Here is an 18,392-nt window from a genome sequence, read left to right on the forward strand (position 1 = left end):
CAAGGATTGTTTCCATCCTCCATGATCCCAATCTAAAATATGTCTTCTATCTCAGCGCATAAAAAGATTTAGAGCCTTACACGACGTTGTTTTCCTGACGTTCAGATCCGAGTCCATTTCCTCTTTCAACTCTCAATCTTCGTAAAATCCTAGCACAATAAATTGATGTATTACTTGTTGTTTTTCTTAATTCTGGGGTAGTCTCATCGCTTGATGTTACATAGTCTCACCTGAGATCTCATGTGCGAAAGCTCAGCTCGGTTACAAAATCGATCGTAGTCCAAATTGATTCCTGGAGGTAACGGCAGAAAAATGAATCCGACATGGCAAAAATGGACTGGCGTAAAAAATCTCTGACTTGGCTGACGACACAGCTCGCCGAAACCTCCATCCATATGATGTATCTGGTGTGCCCGTGACAACCTAATTGCGTGTTGTCATAGCCATCTTGCACCGTCGCCTCACAAAAGCAATTGGCGAGAGGTGAAATGAATTATACCGAGATATCTCCAGAGACAAGCTCGAATACCTATATCGATGCACCCTGGGGTTGGAAAGACAAGCTCCAACCGTTATCTATGGTGGACTTGGTGAATTGGCACAAAGAATAGATCCCATCAAGGTGTACCCATGTGAAATTGTTCCAATGAGTTTAACGTCTTCATTTGAACGAATTATATTTCTACAAAAGTTCAGTTTCATAGAACGTAATTCAGGTCGTATTCCAGAACTGTCAACGAGTCCTTTGAATTTTAATTAATAAAACGTGCTCAACTCGTGCGTATCTATATATCATAATGGCACGTTGACTCCGACGCTTTCATTCGGATGTTTTCACGATTAAAAGTGGGTCAGAAGTCAGTTGCTTCAAGTTCTCTTAACGACAGCTTATGGACGTTTAAGTTTTTTTTAACTCGCGATAAACGTCGAACGGACCTACGCAATATATCCATCCGACCGTCGCATATTCCTTATGTACAGTGGTAGAAGTATGTCCGAGAATTACCCCGAAATCTGGGGTCGAGCTTGGGACTAGCGTTTGGAGGCGTATAAAATGGTGTCTGGGAGGTTTTTTGCCCTTACTATTCTACTTCATCTTCATCTACTTCTTTTGTGTCATCGTCGCTCCTTTTTCAACTGTTCTCCAGCCTCTTCAAACTTGTTATGCATTATCTACATTCACTAGCTTGCGCTTTGGCGCTTGCTCCCTCTGTTGCGTTTGCTGCACCTGCCTCGTCAGGCTTCCTGGAGAATCCGTACATCGGCAAGGAAGCATACGCAAACCAGGAATACGCGAATAAACTGGAAGAAACCATCCAGTATTTTAACGAATTAAATGACGACCTTAATGCGGCAAGGACGAGGACAGTCCAGAAAATCCCTACCTTTGCTTGGATATCGGCTTCATCAGACGTAAGCTTTTATATATTATGCAAAGAATATTTATAATGGTCCTTTGGTTTCTAGGTCGACAAAATAGAGGGTCTTGTCCAGGAAACTCTCGCCGCTCAGATAGAGACAAAAAAGCAGCAGATTCTGCAACTCGTGGTTTATAACTTGCCTGACCGCGACTGCTCCGCCGGCGCTTCTGACGGGGAGTTCAAACTCGATGAAGATGGCCTCAGCAAGTACAAAAATTACATTGACAGTACGTATTCGCAGCCTTTCAATTTTGCTAGGCTGATTCCCATGACCATACTAGCTATTGCCAATGAACTGAGCACCCCCGATGCTGAAAAGATCAACTTTGTTGTCATCCTTGAACCTGACTCGCTCGCAAATGTTGTTACCAGCCTGGGCGTTCCCAGCTGCGCAAAAGCTGCCCCTGCCTACAAAGAGGGAATCTCGTACGCCATTGCGAAACTCCAGCTCCCTAATCTCTCCATCTACATCGACGCTGCTAACGGAGGCTGGCTCGGCTGGGACGAGAACCTCAAACCTACCGCCACCTTGCTCGCCGAAATCCTCCAGAGGGCTCAGGAGATCAAAGCTGGATCCACAGTCCGCGGCGTCGCTATCAACGTCTCCAACTTCAACGAATACCTCGCCCTCGTCCGCGAGAATTTTACGGAGCTGTCAAATAGCTGGGATGAAAGTCACTATGCCCAGTCACTTGCGCCACACCTCGAGGAAGCCGGCTTCCCCGCTCACTTCATCGTCGACCAGACGCGCGCGGGCAGGGGCGGCATCCGCACCGAATGGGGCCAGTGGTGTAACGTACGAGGCGCAGGCTTCGGTACACGCCCGACGGCGGACCAGGCGGTGCTGCAGAATCCGTATGTGGACGCTATTGTGTGGGTTAAGCCTGGAGGCGAGTCTGATGGTACGTCGGATCGCAATGCTTCCCGTTTTGCTGAGACTTGCGCGGGGCCGGTGGCGCATGTCCCTGCGCCTGAAGCTGGGTCATGGTTCAACGAGTACGCTGCAAATTTGGTTATGTTGGCCAACCCTGAGTTAGAACCAACGTTCTAGAGGTTATGGATTGGCCTCGAGGATATAAATATTGACTTATGTAAATACATAAGATTGTATGTTTGTATCGTTTTGATAACTACAAGGGCGCATTAATATCCGTTAACTAATATTGAATGTAATGTACAAAATGCGATTTTTCTAGTGCATGATATGATCGATGAAGACTTCAGATAATTCCTCAGAGTCTTTGAAGAGCTCAACATAGACGACCATCGCGTGTTTAAATTGAATTTAAACCACAAGTTTCTATTCCTCATGACGCTCACTACGCACTAAGCATTTTACCTGCTTGGCGCGTGAGCGGTCCCAATGAGTGATAGGCGCCCCTGTCATTTTAGTATATATTAAAAAATAATTTTCTCACAGCCACGGAGCCAGTTGTGGCGGACTTGTTTACTCCTACAAAACCAGATGACAGGCCCTCTATTCACCATAGGGTTCAGGTCCACTATGCATGTAATTTGCAACATCCGTAGGCGCCCTCCAGTAAACACGTTTGAGCATACGATATGAAGAACAAATGCTCCATCCACTTGTCTCTAAGGCTCCACACATCGAAGAGAACGTCGTTGGTAAGTTTCACCAGCTCATAGAACATAGCCCATATCACAATGCAACAGCTAAGCTCGACGGAACCAGGTAGACGAAAAAGTGGTATGTTCCAGGTTGGGATGCTCGTTCAATGTCCTGTAATGCAGCGCGAATGGAGGATGCACAGAAAGTGACGTGAACGACGACAGAGCTCTGATGACGCACACCAGGTCCTCGCCTGAAACCTTTTTCTTCCAGAATGACCGGTCCAGTAGATATATATCTGGATTTGACTGTAGCAACGACCACAGGCGCGGACACGTCCAGGCAATATGGCGCCACTTGATGCGGATATATCACAGGGGGTAGGAGGCAAAAGAACACTTGAAGGGCGACAATTCTTCATCTTCTTCAGATAGGTAGAGCTCAAAGATACTTGTTAGTTCTTGATGGCAGCCTGCAGATGAGATTCGATTCTGATTGGTGCTGCTTTGCAATGATAACTGTATTGCGGTGGCAACCTGTTGTCTCAATATGTCAATTGGGAAAAGTGTTTTGCACCAGATATACTGGTGCGATAGATCCCACATGTACATTGCTCATTTGCAAGTTTGTACCGAGACCAACCAAAAGCGCAATGAACATCGTGGAGGTCCGCTAGAATGGAAGAATGGAGTCATAAAGCCTAGAGCGTCAACACGTTTCTTCGCCTTTTTCTCACGGTGCATCCAAACTCCGCTAGCGCTCCGGACTCAGTGCCGCGGGCCGACCCTTTAGCAGGGACCAACTGGGCACCCCACCGGGACAGTTGAGATTTCTATCCCACCCCGCATCACATCCTATAATGCTTTCTCCACGAGGTCACAACAATTTCGCGCATGCCTATCTCTAGGCCCGAGAAGGGCCACTCAATCAATATTAATCTGCTGGATTATCGAGCCGCATCATTCAGGCAGGCAAGAGATCAATTGGGTTGGGACACCAGCGCTAGGGTGGCAGGAAGCGTCTGGAATATTGGAGAGCAAGGTCTTAAGTAGGTGGCCCTCTTTCTTACCACACTTCTCACTCTGCTGCGCCATATTTCACTCGCTCCTCGCTGCCATCAAGTTGCCGGTCAAGCAAACTTGATCCTGTTGGGTCCCGTGAATCTGTGCGCATGGGTAGTAGGCAAGTTGAAATCTTCTCTACCCATTATCCTACTCATATATACCCTAGGGTGGACCTTTCTCGAACAACACAGGCGACGGAAATGTTGGCACGGCGCAGAACGACATTCAGGCCTCAATCAGGGATCGAATAGCGACGCTTGGGCCATCGAGGGGATCACGAGCGAAGCAGGCAGCAAATTGGGTTGACGTCCTTCCTTCCTTACCCTTTCCGCGCGTATAGCTACTTTGCCATCCATTACCTCTATTGACCCACAGCGCAGAGTATCAGACGAGGAATCCCATTTGCAGCACCCCAATCCGACCCACTGCGTATACCTCTCGCCGTGGGAAACGCTTCAACAAAAGGCACCAAAGTAGTAATTCTCTCTTGACTTCCCACTTCTGCGCAGTAGACTACATAACACTATCCTGCCCTTTCCTTGCCCAAACCCTCTCTGTTTTTTCCCCCATCTTTATGCGGATAGCTACATTGGCGTCTATTAGTCCTATTCACCCACGGCTGCAGCGTTAAGTTAGGATTCCGAACGAAGCACCCCCAATCAATCATCAACATCTGGCCGACAAGCTCAAGCCGCTGTCTACAATCAAGATGGGTCTCCGTCGTTGTCAATTTCGTGCAGTCGACTTGAAGAAGCTGCGCACCCACAATTCATCGATCAGCCGCGAGGCTGAGGCTGAGACTGGAGGCGACACTAGCGGGCCCTCTCCTTGCGCAAAGGCTGACTTTTTGGCCCCATTCCTACGCGGCTAGCTACATTGACGTCTTTTAGTCCTATTCATCTGCATGCGGCAGTATTATTCAAGGAATTCCAATTGCAGCGCCCCGATTCAACAATCAATGTAGTCCCTTGCCGTGGGAACTCGTGGTACCAAGGAAGCAAGCAGCACAGTGAGTCGACCTCTCGTTTTACCATTCTATCCTCACGCGAATATGTAGATTGACGGAGAACATATCTATGCACCCACATCCTAGAGGGATAGACGAAGAAGCAGATTTGAAGCATCCAAAATCGGTGGCACCAGTTTTCCGCCATTGTCAATCTCGTATCATCGACTCGAAGAAGCTGCGCACCCACAATTCATCCCCGGAGACTGAGGCTGAGGCTCGACGCGGCACTAGCTACTGGAAGCCCTCTCCTTGCGCAAAACCTCTCTTCTCACCTCATTTCCAGGCGGATAGCTATATTGACGTCTATCACCAGCCGATACTAGTAGCTTCCCAGCCAGCCCCTGCGCTTTTAACTGTGCGATACAAAAACCCGATGCTGAAGAGTGTGAATCTAGTTGACAAGCCGCTGTTCACAGTCAAGCTCGTTTGCTGCCGTCGTTATTGACATGAAGAAGCTGCGCACCCACAATTCATCGATCAGCCGCGGAGGCTGAGGCTGAGGCTCGAGGCGACACTATCCAGCCGCCTCCTTGCGCAAAGGCTCCCTTTTTGCGCCTCATTTTTATGCGGCTAGCTACATTGACGTCTATCACCTCTACTTATCCACACCCCAGAGTCTCATGCAGAGAATCCAAAATGTTGCGCCCCAATTAACCCTCAATGTTAACCTTGTGCCGTGGGAACCTATCGTACCGAGGAAGAAGGCAGCACAGTGAGTTTGACCTCTCATTTTTCCACTATATTTTTACGGGGATATGTAGATTGACAGAGGTTATATCTATAGACCCACAGCCCAGAGGGATAGACAACGAATTCGAATTGAAAGACCCGAAATCCCCTCGGTCACCTGTGCCATATAAAACCCCCGAGGCACAAGAGCGTACCGCACTGCATAGGTCATCGTTGCCATTGAAGATATCGATATCGTCTGGTGGAGAAGCTCAAGACGCTGTCGACAATCAACATGCTTTTCCGACGTTTTCGATCTCGTGTGGTCGACTTGAAGAAGCTGCATACCCACAATTCATCGATCAGCCGCGGAGGGTGAGGCTCGATGCGACACTAGCCGGTCCTTTCCTTGCGCAAGCCCTCTCTTTTTTTATCCAATTTTTACGCGGCTAGCTACATTGACGTCTAACATCACTATTAACCCACAGCCCAGCGTACTATCCAAGGAATCCAAATTTTAACATCCCAAATCCACCCTCAATGTTAACCTTGTGCCGTGGGAACTTATGGTACCGAGGAAGAAGACAGCATAGTGAGTTGGACCTCTCGATTTTCCACTTTCTTTTCACGGGAATATGTAGATCGACAGAGAACATACCTATGCATCCACAGCCCAGAGGGATAGACGAAGAATTCGAATTTCAGGACCCACAATTAACTCTCGGGCACCTGTGCCATATAAAACCCCCGAGGCTCAAGCGCGTACCGCACTTTGACGTTTCGTTTTTTTCACTCTGTCTTCACGCGAATATGTAGACTGACGGAGGTTATATCTGTGCATCCACAGCCTAGAGGGATAGACGAAGAGCCCGATTTGAAGGACCTGAATTTGACCTTCCTCGGTCACCCCGTCCGCGTCAACCGCTGCGCGCTCAACTACGCCATATAAAGCCCCCGAGTCTCAAATGTGTACCGCACTGCATCCGGGTCATCGTCGCCATTGGGGATATCAATGTCGTCCAGTCGAGAACCTCAAGCCGCTGTCTACAATCAAGATGCTTTTCAGCCGTTTCCGATTTCGTATGTCCGACTCGAAGAAGCTGTGCACCCACAATTCATCGATCATCCACGGAGGCTGAGGCTGAGGCATGAGGCCTTGAGGCTCGATGCGGCACTAGCCACTGGCAGCCCTCTCCTTGCGCAAAGCCTCTCTTTTCACGTCAGTTTAACGCGGAGAGGTATATTGACGTCTATGACCTGCAGATATAGCTTCCCAGCCAGCCGCTGCTCCTTTTCTCATTCAACTGTGCCATACAAAAGGCCCAAGTCCCTCAAGAGTGTGCGTCTACTCGACAAGCCGGTGTCCAAAATCAAGATGTCAAGCCTGTTTGCTGCGTTTGTCATTGACATGAAGAAGCTGCACACACACAGTTCATCCGCGGAGGCTCAGGCCCAGGCTCAGGCTCGATGCGACACCATCCAGCCTTCTCCTTGCCTAAAGCTCAAGTCTATTCATCAAGACCCAATTTTTCCAGAAAACAAACTTTGTTCGTACTGCCACCGAAGACCCGGGCCACACCATGCTGTTCTCATCCACGCATAGCGATTCAGAGGTACCCTCAGAGTGACTCGTCAAGAGACTGACGCTGCGAGATACATGGTCTAATGTTTTGGCTATGCAGAGGTTTCCAGAAAGCCAGAGCGCGTTTATCAGGATTTAGTGCTGCTACCGCCGAAGCTCCGAATATCCGAAAAGGAGGGCTAATCAGGGCTGAGCGCGGCTTTGTGTGCGCATATATCTTTCTTGCTGCTTCAGCGCTTACGGAAAGCTGGGAACTTTATCAACGAACGCATCATGAAAAGCTCTTCTTTCTGCTGCAACTTACGCTGCCAAAGCAAAGCATGAACACGGCCCGCAAACTCGCGATCACTTAGACTGTCAACACGGGCGAACGACTTCATTTAAGCTTGGCTTGCAATCTGAATATGGATACTTGACGACAATTTAGACGCTGATAATTATGGATCAGATCACGGCAGGATCACGGAAACAAAGTCGCTATGACGGAATATACAAGGGCGGAAGCAGGTTTGAGAATAGGGGCAGCCAAATATAATTGGTTGATCATGGAATCATCACGATCGACCAGACGCGGCCCCTGTCTTGCTCAAGGATCTGCTACACCTTGTTTCTTCCGACATTGCACTTCGGAGCCGGCCAGCCATGCTCGAGGCGCTTGTATCCACGACCCACTGATGCTCAATCTAGGAGGGTTCCCGTCAAAAAAAAAAGCGCATGGTAAATGACATTTGTGGGACGCGATCTCACGTGACTGATAGCGCGTTTTGGTTGGACACACACAAAAGTGGAACCCGCGTGTTAATTTTCGTTTGGCAACAATTTCAACTTACATAAATAATCACCCCCTTCCTTCGCGTAGCGCGTCTCCCCCTTCATTACCTTTTGCCCTCTTCCTCCACGCTGTGCACTGTTCTTGTTTTGCAACACAATGAACTCGTCTCCGCCTCAGACAGTGTCAGAGCCGATCTATCTCCCACCGCCCCCAGCGCCAGCAGTCGCTCCTCAAGGGCCCACACAGCTCGCGAGGACCGACTCTGCGACGAGCTTTTCGTCAGAGGAGGACGCGTCGATGAGCCCGAGTCCTGTGGCTGTCATGAACAGCGCGCGGCGCACTCGTAAACGGTTCACGAACACCCAGCTCACAATGCTCGAGAATCTCTTCCACCTCAATTCACACCCGTCGCGCGAGGATCGCGAGGCGGTCGCCAGAGACGGCGGCATGTACGTGATTTTTTCTCTCTCACCCCCTTTTCTTTTTCTCGTCGATGAGGCCCCTATCGGCACTGTTTATGTTATACTATACTCGCGACGCGTTTTTTTATCTTTAATTTGCCAACGATGGTTCTGATTTCTGACACACGCGTTTCTCTCTCCTTTTTTTAACCTACCCGGCGGCTCCGTCGTATGTAGGGAGACCAAATCTGTGACGATCTGGTTCCAGAATAAACGGCAGACGGAGCGCAAGACAGCTGCGTCGAACAACAATAACAACAACAACAACGGTGCGAACGGGGGCAGCTCACACGGCGCCACGTCGCACGCCGTGCCCAACATCACCAGCACCATCCACACATTCAGCCTGCACGGCGAGGGCGCACACGGGCAGGGGCCCTCCTCCCGCACCGCCTCGCCGCCATTCAGCATCAGCAGCCGCAGCAGCATAACCTCGGCGTCGATATGCACCGCAACGACCACAGCCTACTCGTCCTCGCGGCCGTCGCTCGACCGCGTCGCCTCGCGCTCGGAGCTGCGCGCAGCGGCCCCGCGCACGCCGTCCCGCCGCCCCGCCCACCCAGGCACAGGCGCGATATGGGACAACATGCCCTCGTCCCCGCTCGCGCCGCCCATCAGCCCGCCTGCCCGCGAGTTTATCGATTTTGGCAAAAATGCGCGCACGCGCCGCACGCTTGAGTGGGCGTGTGCGGCTGCGAGGCTGGTGGATAAGGATGGGTATGCGAGTGGGATGAGCGCTGGGTTTGGTGCGGGCGGGGGTAGCGGGGGCATGTATGCGTCGTCTTCGGCGCCTGCTGCGCCGGTTAGGCCACGTGCAAGGACGGTGTCGAGGGAGAAGATGCGTGTAAGGGCGGGCCCAAGCCAACACCACCAGTCGCACTATTCGTACTCTCGGGATCCTAATGGTGCTGCCTCAGATAGCATCTCCAGCTCGCGCAGCCGCGAGCGGGACACATACGCTCCCGCGCACACGCACTCGTACGTGCGTTCGCGCGATACGGATATGGATCTCACGGACGAGGAGGACCACGAGGCGATCACGCCGCCGAGCACTTGGGGGAAGGATGACAGGCGATGGACGCCCGCTGGCGCCGGCGAGGGCAGGCCGACGAGTCTGCTGGCGATGACGGAGGCGGCGAAGGGCGGGATGTCGCCGAGGGATATTCGGGCGCGGGTGGATGATGATGATATGTTCAGGGCGGCGCTTGCGCTGTGTGGGCTTGGGCGGAGGACGTAAGTCCGAGTTCGAGTTCGAGTTCGAGTATGAGTGTGGGTGCGGGTGGTGGTGGTGGTGGTGATGATACCTGCTTGGTTGGTTGATACCTAGGCCTAATACCTCGCTTGCCAGCTTATAGCGAAATACAAGAAGAGCGAAGAAGGAGGAAGAGAAGATACCTAATGATGTCGATGAACAAACCAAACAACCCATGTGCAATGAAACAAATCAAAAAAATCAAAAAACGAAAAACGAAAAAAAAAAACTGTCTGACAACCTGTGTATATAAAAAGCGTCTGTTTCCTGTTTCCTGTTTCCTGTTTTCTTTTTTTATCTTTGATCCTTTGCTCTCTGTCAGAGACAACGTTTACGTTTTTTTTAAAATCTATTTTTTCTTCTTTGTTTTGTTTTGTCTTTTTTTTTTCTCGCCTCCTTTTTTTGGTTTACTCGTCCATGTTTTCTATCGCGTTGTATGCTTTCCGCATTCTTATTTTCTCGTGTTGTTATTCTGCTGCTTGTAATATCGTTGTGTTCGGATATGGCGTTGGATTTTTCTTCAATCTCCTCCTCCAACATCCCATTCTATCCTCGATTCTTTTCCTCACCCAAACCCAAACCCAAACCAAACCACATGTACATAGGTTCCGGGTCTCTCCTTTCCTCCCTTCCTTTCTCCTCCTACACAACTTCACCCCAATATACCAACGACATCGACAACGACACCGACATCGACGTCGTCGTCGTCATCGTCATCGAATTAATTATGTTTTTTTTTTCTCGTTCAATCTGCTGCTGCTGCTGCTCGTAGTATTACAGGACCTCAGTTGGTCTTTGCTCTGTCTCTGTCTCTGTCTCTGTCTTTGTCTTTGTCAACAACACACGTACGGACTCTGACATATTCACTTCTATTCCTATCCCTACCTACCCCTCCGCGTTCAGAATAACGAATCGCGCGGCTTGATCATTGTGTATATAAAAAGTAGATTGGATTTGTTTATTATGTAGGTAGATAGTTATTACTATGCTATGTGTGATATTGTTATTGAATGGCTGTAGTCTGTGACTGTTTGGACTCCAGTTGACGAGGAACGCAGTTGGGTGTTGGTCGACTTGGAGTGTAAGTCCTAGATCATCATGGATGGTGGATGAATCGATGATGGATCACTGTGGGTGTGGGCGTGGGAAGTCTGTTCGTCGAGTTCTTGGTCTGGACTCTGTGTTCGCTTCGGTTCAAACTCTGCCCATGAGGATTCGGAGTCTCAGATTCTTCACTCTCAGAGCCGTGGCCATTTGGGGAGGTTTAATTGGACCGGGATACGGCTCGGAATACCGTCAAAGCGCTTTTCAACCAACTTCCTTTTTTTATAATACAAGTATCTCGAGACTCGAATCTTCGCGTGGACTGGGACGGGGACGTGTAAGCGCGTGTGGTCGGCGTTTGCATCTTGTTTTCATGAATGTGTGACCGAAGATGGATACGACCCCTGCGGGTCTCTCTATGAGGTGTTCTAGTTTGCTGTGATGTAAACAAGTCTGCCACAAATGACTCCGCGCAGTGCTTTATCAGTGTATGTGAGAACTTCATTTTTAATATATGCCAAAAATATCGCAAGTTTCAGCGCCTATCAAAGTATATTCATTTGGGGCCGGCTCAGGCGCCAAGAGGATAGAATAACTTGAACTAATACATACTTATACTCTCAAGGCCAGTTCAAGACGACTAGACTAGTATGTCGGCGGCAGCTCGGGGTTAGCCAGCCTGACCAAATTCGCAGCATACTCATTGAACCACGAGCCAGCTTCAGGCGCCGGAACATGCGCAACAGGCCCCGCACACGTCTCAGAAAACCTCGGCGACCCACGATCAGACGTGCCGTCCGACTCGCCTCCCGGCTTAACCCACACAATCGCGTCCACGTACTGGTTCTGCAGCACACCCTGGTCGGATGTAGGGCGCGTGCCGAAGCCTGCGTTGCGCACGTTGCACCATTGGCCCCATTCCGTGCGGATGCCGCCCCTGCCCGCGCGCGTCTGGTCGACGATGAAGTGCGCGGGGAAGCCGGCCTGCTCGAGGTGCGGCGCGAGCGACTGGGCGTAGTGGCTCTCGTCCCAGCTGTTCGAGTACTCCGTGAACGGCTCGCGCACGCGCGCGATGTACTCGTTGAAATTGGACACGTTGATCGCGACGCCGCGGACCGACGCCGATGAGTTGATCGCGCGGGCTTGTCGCAGGATCTCGGCGAGGATGGTCGCGGTGGGACGCAGGTTCGAGTCCCAGCCGAGCCAGCCGCCGTTCGCGGCGTCGATGTAGAGGGAGACGTTGGGGTGTTGGAGCTTGGCGATGGCGTAGGCGATGCCTTCTTTGTAGGCTGGCGCGGCTCTCGAGCAGGCGGGGACGTTCGAGCCGGTGACGATGTTGGCGACGGAATCGGGCTCGAGGATGACGACGAAGTTGATATTTCTCGCTTCGGCGGTGTTCAGTTCATTGGCGATGTCTGTGGGTGTATACATTTAAGCATAATAAACATGGTGGATTGAAAGGCTGGGAATCACGTACTGTCAATGTATCTTTTGTACTTGTTGAGCCCGTCGTTGTCGAGTTGGAACTCTCCGGCTGAAGCGCCGGCGGAGCAGTCGCGGTTAGGCAGGTTGTAAACCACGAGCTGTAGAATTTGCTGCCTCCTCGTCGCTGTCTGTGCAGCGAGAGTCTCGCTGATGAGCCCCCTTATTTTGTATACCTAAAGTCCGACAACAAGCCATGTGTTAGTTTCGAAGCATTCTTCGTATATTAGCAAATAAAACGTACATCTGATGAAACGGATATCCAAGCAAAGGTGGGGATTTTCTGAACTGTCCTCGTCCTTGCCGCATTTTGGTAGTCGTTCCTCTGGTTGAAGTACTGGATGGTCTGATCCAGCTTCCTTGCGTATTCCTGGTTTGCATAGCCTTCCTTTCCGATGTATGGATTTCCCTGGAAGCCGGATATCGAAGGTGCAGCGAAGACAACGGAAGGAGCAAGCGCCAATGCACAGGCGAGAGCTTGTAGATAACGCATCGCAAGTTTCAAAGAAGCTGAGTACTTCAAGAAGAAGGAATGACGACGATACTGAGGAAGTATAAAAAATACACGAAACACTTCCAAACGCCTTCTTATACGCGTTCCAAAATGCTAGTCCCAAGCTTGACCCCGGATTGCGGGGTAATTCTCGGACATACCTGTACCAAAGTATGAAGAACATATGCGACGGTCGGATGAGTATATTGCGTACGTAGGTCTGTTCGATGGTTAGGGCAAGCAAAAAGAATCTTTATAATTTCTATAAGCAGTCGTCAAGCGAGCTTTAATCACTTGACTCTTGACCCACTTGCAAGGTTGGAAAGCGTCCGAGTATAAGCGCCTTCGTCGACGTGATACTTACTATGAGGAAGTATACGTTTTGATAATTTGATTACCAATGGAGGTCGTCGGCTGTATTCCGAACTGAATTACGTCCCGAGGAACTGAATTTCCATAAAAAATCAGCTAGAAATACGCGTTTAAATGAAGGCGCTAACTTGCTCAAAGGTGCAGTCTCACGGGGGTACTCACCTTTGTGGGTCCTATGCCTTCTGTTAACTCACCAGGTCTTCTTTTGATCACAATTAAAAATAAAAGCAGACTTTACAACCCCAGGTTGCATCAATATATGTAGGTGCATGAGTGTGATTCTGGAAATTCCTCGGTGTATTTCATTTACCTCTTGCCGAACTCTTCTATGACAACATGCAATTAGGCTGTCACGGGCCCACCAGAGATATCATATGGATGGGGGTGTCGGTGAGATGTGTCGTCAGCCAAGTCGTACAGATTTTTACGCCAATTCATTTATCATGCTAGCACAATCGATGTTCGCAAAGGTGCGTCGGATTAGGTTTGTCGCCGTGCTTTCCAAGATTCAATTTTCGTTACTGTATGTGTGCATCGAAGTCGTATTCGAAGTGAGCTTGCGCACGGAAAATTTACGTTCATTAATCTCGGATAAGCTCAATTGAATAGCTTTGAAGCGTTCAAAAGTTGCGCGAAAACGTCTTTACCCTCGTCTTTAGAAATGTTGTCTGATTAATAGTACAGAGTTCTGAAAGCCAAGTCTTGCCCGGCACCATGCAAAAAGCGAGTAACACCCGACGTGAGCTATACACACTAAATATTAAATAAAAACTTCTGAGATACAGTACTCTGGAGCTGCTTCGACTTCACCGGCTCTTCTCCTGCTTTGAATGCGACAGTGGCTTTGGGCTGTTAGGAAGTGAGTTTGATTGAAGCGCCTATCTTGTCATCAGTGATCAAACGGAGATTCAAACATTCGCTTTTTTCCATTTTGCGGTGTTGCGCACCACTGTCGGCATCCATGATATGTTCTCAGTTCGTTACAATTCATTCCATCTCAAAACTACTTTTACCCAACATGTTCCCCATCGGAGAATATCTGCAAGACAGAAAGCATGGATATCTTTGAAGGCAAGGAAATTAGAATCAAGGTATTGCAACATTCTAGTCGGAATCTGAGTCTGTTCTACACCGTGATACAAAAATTTTTCTTCATCTTTATGTTTGCACCCATGTTTCCTGTAGAGCGGTAACTACGCATACTTTCTCTAGATTGCTTTGCCAATTTAGTTTGAAAGAGTTAACTTAGAGGTCTCGGAATATACCGTGATCACGTGGATCAAATGATGCATTGGTCCTCGTCGGAGGAGCCGCTTGACCCACCACTGTTTGTACTTATAGCACCGCCCACGATGAGAACTCCACTACTTTCTTTGCTCTGGGGTCTTTCCTCACTATATATCACGTTTGCTTCACAAGACCACCAAATAGCCATGACAGAACCTGAATACACCCCACAGACGACGGTCCAGCCCACGCTCTCAGACTTGCTTACGATCGAACCATCGGCGTCGATATTCTATTCCTACGCCAGAGAGTTGGAGATGAGCTCGATGCTCTCTAAGCAGGACTCGAAGTTGACTTTATTCGTGCCCACAAATAAGGCTGTGATGGCTCTGGCGAGGAAACCGTGAGTTGTGGCTGTTGGCTGCGGCCTCTTCATTGTTCAAGTTTACGAACGCATATCCTTTCTCTTTGTCAGTCATCAAGGACCTGAACAACCTATAGAGGTTGAAATTTCCGATGAGGAGTTCCACAATAGAGCCAAGAAACATGTTGAACGCTGGGTTTCTGCTCATATCGTTCCTGTAAGTGCTGATTGTGCTGTTGCATCCTTTCATCGACTTACGATAATAATTGCAAAGGAATACCCATTGTCTCTTGACGGGAACAATCACCCTACGCTTCTAGATGGGAAATCCATTTCATTCAAGCCTATATCCAAAGTTAGTGGCCATGGGGCAGAATGGAGCCGAGTAACGTTGGATAATGGTGCCAAGATAGTAGGCAAGAAAGAGGTACAGTTCCGCTCTTGTTTTTCCTCCTTAAACTACTGACTGTTTTGCATATGGAAGGGTTTGAATGGAGACTTGTATCTCATCGACGGAACAATTTCATTGGACTGAGGATAGGTTATCGTTTTTCTGTACTTTTGTCTTTCTTGTAATTGATTGATTGACCTTGTTGCACCTCGCCGTGAGCTGTTCTTGAAACAAACAGAGGCCGCAATCCAACTTGAACGCAGCAGGCCACGTACGTGTGACCACCCACCGGGTGTCTGTGCGTTAGTGTCAGAGACGAACAGAAACGCTGGAGCGGGATGCACCATTTGAAATGACACGGGTCAAATATCACTTATCATTGTTACACTACCTTGCGGCCCATATTCACCCCAGCAAACCTACAGTCTCAATCATACACCTGGAAATTCGCCGCATTCATAAGTATTTTCCTGATGCAATCCTCACTACTTCGGCGTCTCGCACTTTCTGAATTTACTTTCACGAATGCCGTGTTCACAAGAACAAAAATGATTGCATTTTCGCAAGCGTAACTCTTCTGTCGTTCAATATGACGTGTTCATCAAGGCAGACGTTGCTTCACAGATTCTTCGACCACATATGATTGGAGCCCCGATTCAGAAAAACAGTTCCGGGTGAACGTCTAACTGTTTTGCCTATCAGGAGTCCTTTCAATGGTTCGCTCGGTCCCTACCCTAAATGACACGGTTGTCGTTACGGATCGTGTCCTCTTCATGATTGATATTTAGGGGATTCATGACGACCTGACGGATCTTGAAGAGCAGATTTTTGTGGCAGTAGCCAAAAAAGATTCCAACGAGAAGAGGGGGTTGATATTTGTGGCGTCCGCAAGGGATCTGGCTCTTGTAGGACCAAATGAATTCATGCTAGATGCATCGTTTACCTCTGATCTTACTTTGGATTTGTAAAATCCTTCTTCGAGGTATGGTGTTACTCTTGTCATTCTGTTTGCGCTTTCCCTACTTAACAATGGTTGGCAGACTCATTAAGCACGGTCTGGGAGTACCTGTGCCGACGTGTTAACTCCCCATTCTGGCCCAATGATCACATTGTTCTCGATTTCTTTGAGTCCAAGGAGGTTAGATACAGGGAAAGCTTAGAACCTGTAAAGACTCCTGACAAATTTCACCGCAGGGGCTTCACGCGGCTATCACTGGTGTTCATTGTTGTCATTGAATGATACAGATCCTGAAGCTTGAAGCCATCTTGCAGAGCTACACAATCGGTATGCTGTGTCATATCCTTGGTCCCACAAGTCTCTGAGCTAATATACACGCGGGTATCACTTGTATTCATTGTTGATGTTCGACGTTCAAGGTTGAAGCGTCTGGCGCTTGAAGCCATATCGGAAGGCCAACCAATCAACATGCAGCGTCATATCTTGGTCCTACAAGTCCATGAATATGTATCGTCACTCTCAATGCTATGACATCGTCTAATGACTTCAAGATTCAATTACTCAATGCATATATCTCTTTCACGAGTTTGGTTCAAATGCAAGTACTTAAGCCGATCCCCAAACTCCCTCCACTTTATCCCAAAATCTCCACTTAATCTTCTCTTCTTCTCTTCTCCAAAACCTTTGAATAAATATGCCAACCATCGACAAAGGTGATAAAATTCTGGTCACCGGAGCCAACGGATACATCGCAGCCTGGGTGACCCGTTTACTGCTAGAGCGAGGATATGCTGTTCGCGGAACTGTACGCTCGGAAGACAAAGGGGAATTTATGAAAAATTATTTTAACGGCGTCGGAATAGGAGAAAAGTTTGAAACAGTCATTGTTGATGATATTAGCAGGGTATGTAGATATAGAGATAGACCTTTTCAGGACTAATTTTCTGTTGTGTTTAGGATGGAGTATTTGACGAGGCTGTTAAGGGTGTCCATGCCATTGCCCATACGGCCTCACCTTTCCATTTCAGATCCAAAGAACCAAAGGGTAAGTGTCGTAGAATTTCTATTTTGACCTTGGTGGATGGACTCTTGAGGAACGTGTATTACAGAAATCATCGAGCCTGCCGTAAAGGGTACTATAGGCATTTTGGAAGCTACCATTAAACACGGGTAGCTATACCCCCTGAACTGCATGTTCCAATTTGAAACTCCCTTCATTTCTAGACACGATGTAAAACGTATTGTCATCACATCTTCAACGGCGGCTATCATGGGCAACCAGGCTGAGATTTTCACTGAAGCTGATTGGAACAACGTTTCAGTAAAAGAAGTAGATGGAAAAGGTTCCGAGGCCAGTCCTATTCATATGTATTGCGCTTCTAAAGCTTTAGCTGAGAAAGGTAAACTTCGGCGTCAAATAATTTCGATGGAAACACACTGATTAAGTGTTACATTTTCTGCTAGCTGCGTGGAACTTTTACGAAAAACATGCTGGTGCGATAAAATGGGACATAACAACTTTGAATCCGCCCTACGTGAGCAGGAGCTTTTTCGTTTTCAGCATTAGTCGGACTGACCATCCACTTTGCCAACCAGGTCTTCGGGGTAATTACTTTTTCTGAAATGGGCCATATATCATCTTTACTGACTACCCTTTCGAAAAGCCTGCTATTCATGATGTTAGAGCGGTGGAAAGTCTGAACACCTCACTGGCACTGTGGTACGACTACGTCGTGAAAGGAAGTATCAAATCCAAGGAAGCGCTCGCAGACTCCAACTCATGGGTGGATGTCCGTGATATTGCCCTTGCTCATGCTATAGCGCTAGAGAACAAGGAGGCCGGTGGTGAGAGGATCATTATCAATGAAGGTTAGTTAACTTTGCCTTCTTCCAGCGTCAAGTTTTGAGTTTCATTTTGGCAGGAGGATATATTTGGCAAGAGTGGCGTAAGTCCGTTGACGCTTTTAATAGGCTGACAGAGTTGACTCTTGGATAGTTTCCATTGCTAACTCCATCACTCCCTCGCCTCTTCCATCGCGTGCCTTTCTCCTCGGCTTTCCTGAGATTCTGGAGGGAAATCCAGTCAGCAAATTTCGGTTCCAAAAATCTAAGGAGGAACAAATTCTGGGAATTAAATTCTACACTAAAGCAGAAACCACCAAGGATATACTCGACGATTTTGCTAGACGGGGATGGTAGATGTTTTCAGAAAAGAACATTTCATAGCTTAAATTGATGGTATCTCTTAACATTTTCCTTGC

The 18,392-nt window shown here is 48.6% G+C and overlaps 6 protein-coding genes across 6 annotated transcripts; 5 read left to right on the plus strand and 1 right to left on the minus strand.

The window, feature by feature from the left end:
• Positions 1 to 1,164: 1,164 nt before the first annotated feature.
• JR316_0000177 (1,4-beta-D-glucan cellobiohydrolase CEL6B) lies at positions 1,165 to 2,472 on the plus strand (the record flags this gene model as incomplete). The annotated part of the gene is made up of 3 exons (XM_047885992.1): positions 1,165 to 1,413; positions 1,468 to 1,648; positions 1,703 to 2,472. 3 exons carry the CDS (start codon positions 1,165 to 1,167, stop codon positions 2,470 to 2,472), a joined length of 1,200 nt encoding a protein of 399 aa, XP_047753738.1.
• Positions 2,473 to 5,131: 2,659 nt separating this feature from the next.
• On the plus strand, positions 5,132 to 6,186 carry JR316_0000178 (uncharacterized protein; the record flags this gene model as incomplete). Its single annotated transcript, XM_047885993.1, has 3 exons — positions 5,132 to 5,488; positions 5,679 to 5,776; positions 5,826 to 6,186. The coding sequence occupies 3 exons, from the start codon at positions 5,132 to 5,134 to the stop codon at positions 6,184 to 6,186; spliced, it is 816 nt and encodes a 271-aa protein (XP_047753739.1).
• A 2,057-nt stretch (positions 6,187 to 8,243) lies between these two features.
• On the plus strand, positions 8,244 to 9,785 carry JR316_0000179 (Homeobox protein ANF-1; the record flags this gene model as incomplete). Its single annotated transcript, XM_047885994.1, has 2 exons — positions 8,244 to 8,536; positions 8,726 to 9,785. 2 exons carry the CDS (start codon positions 8,244 to 8,246, stop codon positions 9,783 to 9,785), a joined length of 1,353 nt encoding a protein of 450 aa, XP_047753740.1.
• Positions 9,786 to 11,489: 1,704 nt separating this feature from the next.
• Positions 11,490 to 12,819, minus strand: JR316_0000180 (Exoglucanase 3; the record flags this gene model as incomplete). The annotated part of the gene is made up of 3 exons (XM_047885995.1): positions 11,490 to 12,259; positions 12,322 to 12,502; positions 12,571 to 12,819. The coding sequence occupies 3 exons, from the start codon at positions 12,817 to 12,819 to the stop codon at positions 11,490 to 11,492; spliced, it is 1,200 nt and encodes a 399-aa protein (XP_047753741.1).
• A 1,805-nt stretch (positions 12,820 to 14,624) lies between these two features.
• Positions 14,625 to 15,317, plus strand: JR316_0000181 (FAS1 domain-containing protein; the record flags this gene model as incomplete). Its single annotated transcript, XM_047885996.1, has 4 exons — positions 14,625 to 14,821; positions 14,894 to 14,999; positions 15,057 to 15,209; positions 15,267 to 15,317. The coding sequence occupies 4 exons, from the start codon at positions 14,625 to 14,627 to the stop codon at positions 15,315 to 15,317; spliced, it is 507 nt and encodes a 168-aa protein (XP_047753742.1).
• Positions 15,318 to 16,825: 1,508 nt separating this feature from the next.
• On the plus strand, positions 16,826 to 18,330 carry JR316_0000182 (Putative uncharacterized oxidoreductase; the record flags this gene model as incomplete). The annotated part of the gene is made up of 8 exons (XM_047885997.1): positions 16,826 to 17,035; positions 17,089 to 17,176; positions 17,241 to 17,301; positions 17,356 to 17,531; positions 17,596 to 17,666; positions 17,796 to 18,000; positions 18,054 to 18,077; positions 18,128 to 18,330. The coding sequence occupies 8 exons, from the start codon at positions 16,826 to 16,828 to the stop codon at positions 18,328 to 18,330; spliced, it is 1,038 nt and encodes a 345-aa protein (XP_047753743.1).
• Between the last annotated feature and the right edge of the window lie 62 nt (positions 18,331 to 18,392).

Source organism: Psilocybe cubensis, chromosome 1 (assembly GCF_017499595.1).
Source record: "Psilocybe cubensis strain MGC-MH-2018 chromosome 1, whole genome shotgun sequence".
Taxonomy (NCBI): Eukaryota; Fungi; Basidiomycota; class Agaricomycetes; order Agaricales; family Agrocybaceae; genus Psilocybe; species Psilocybe cubensis.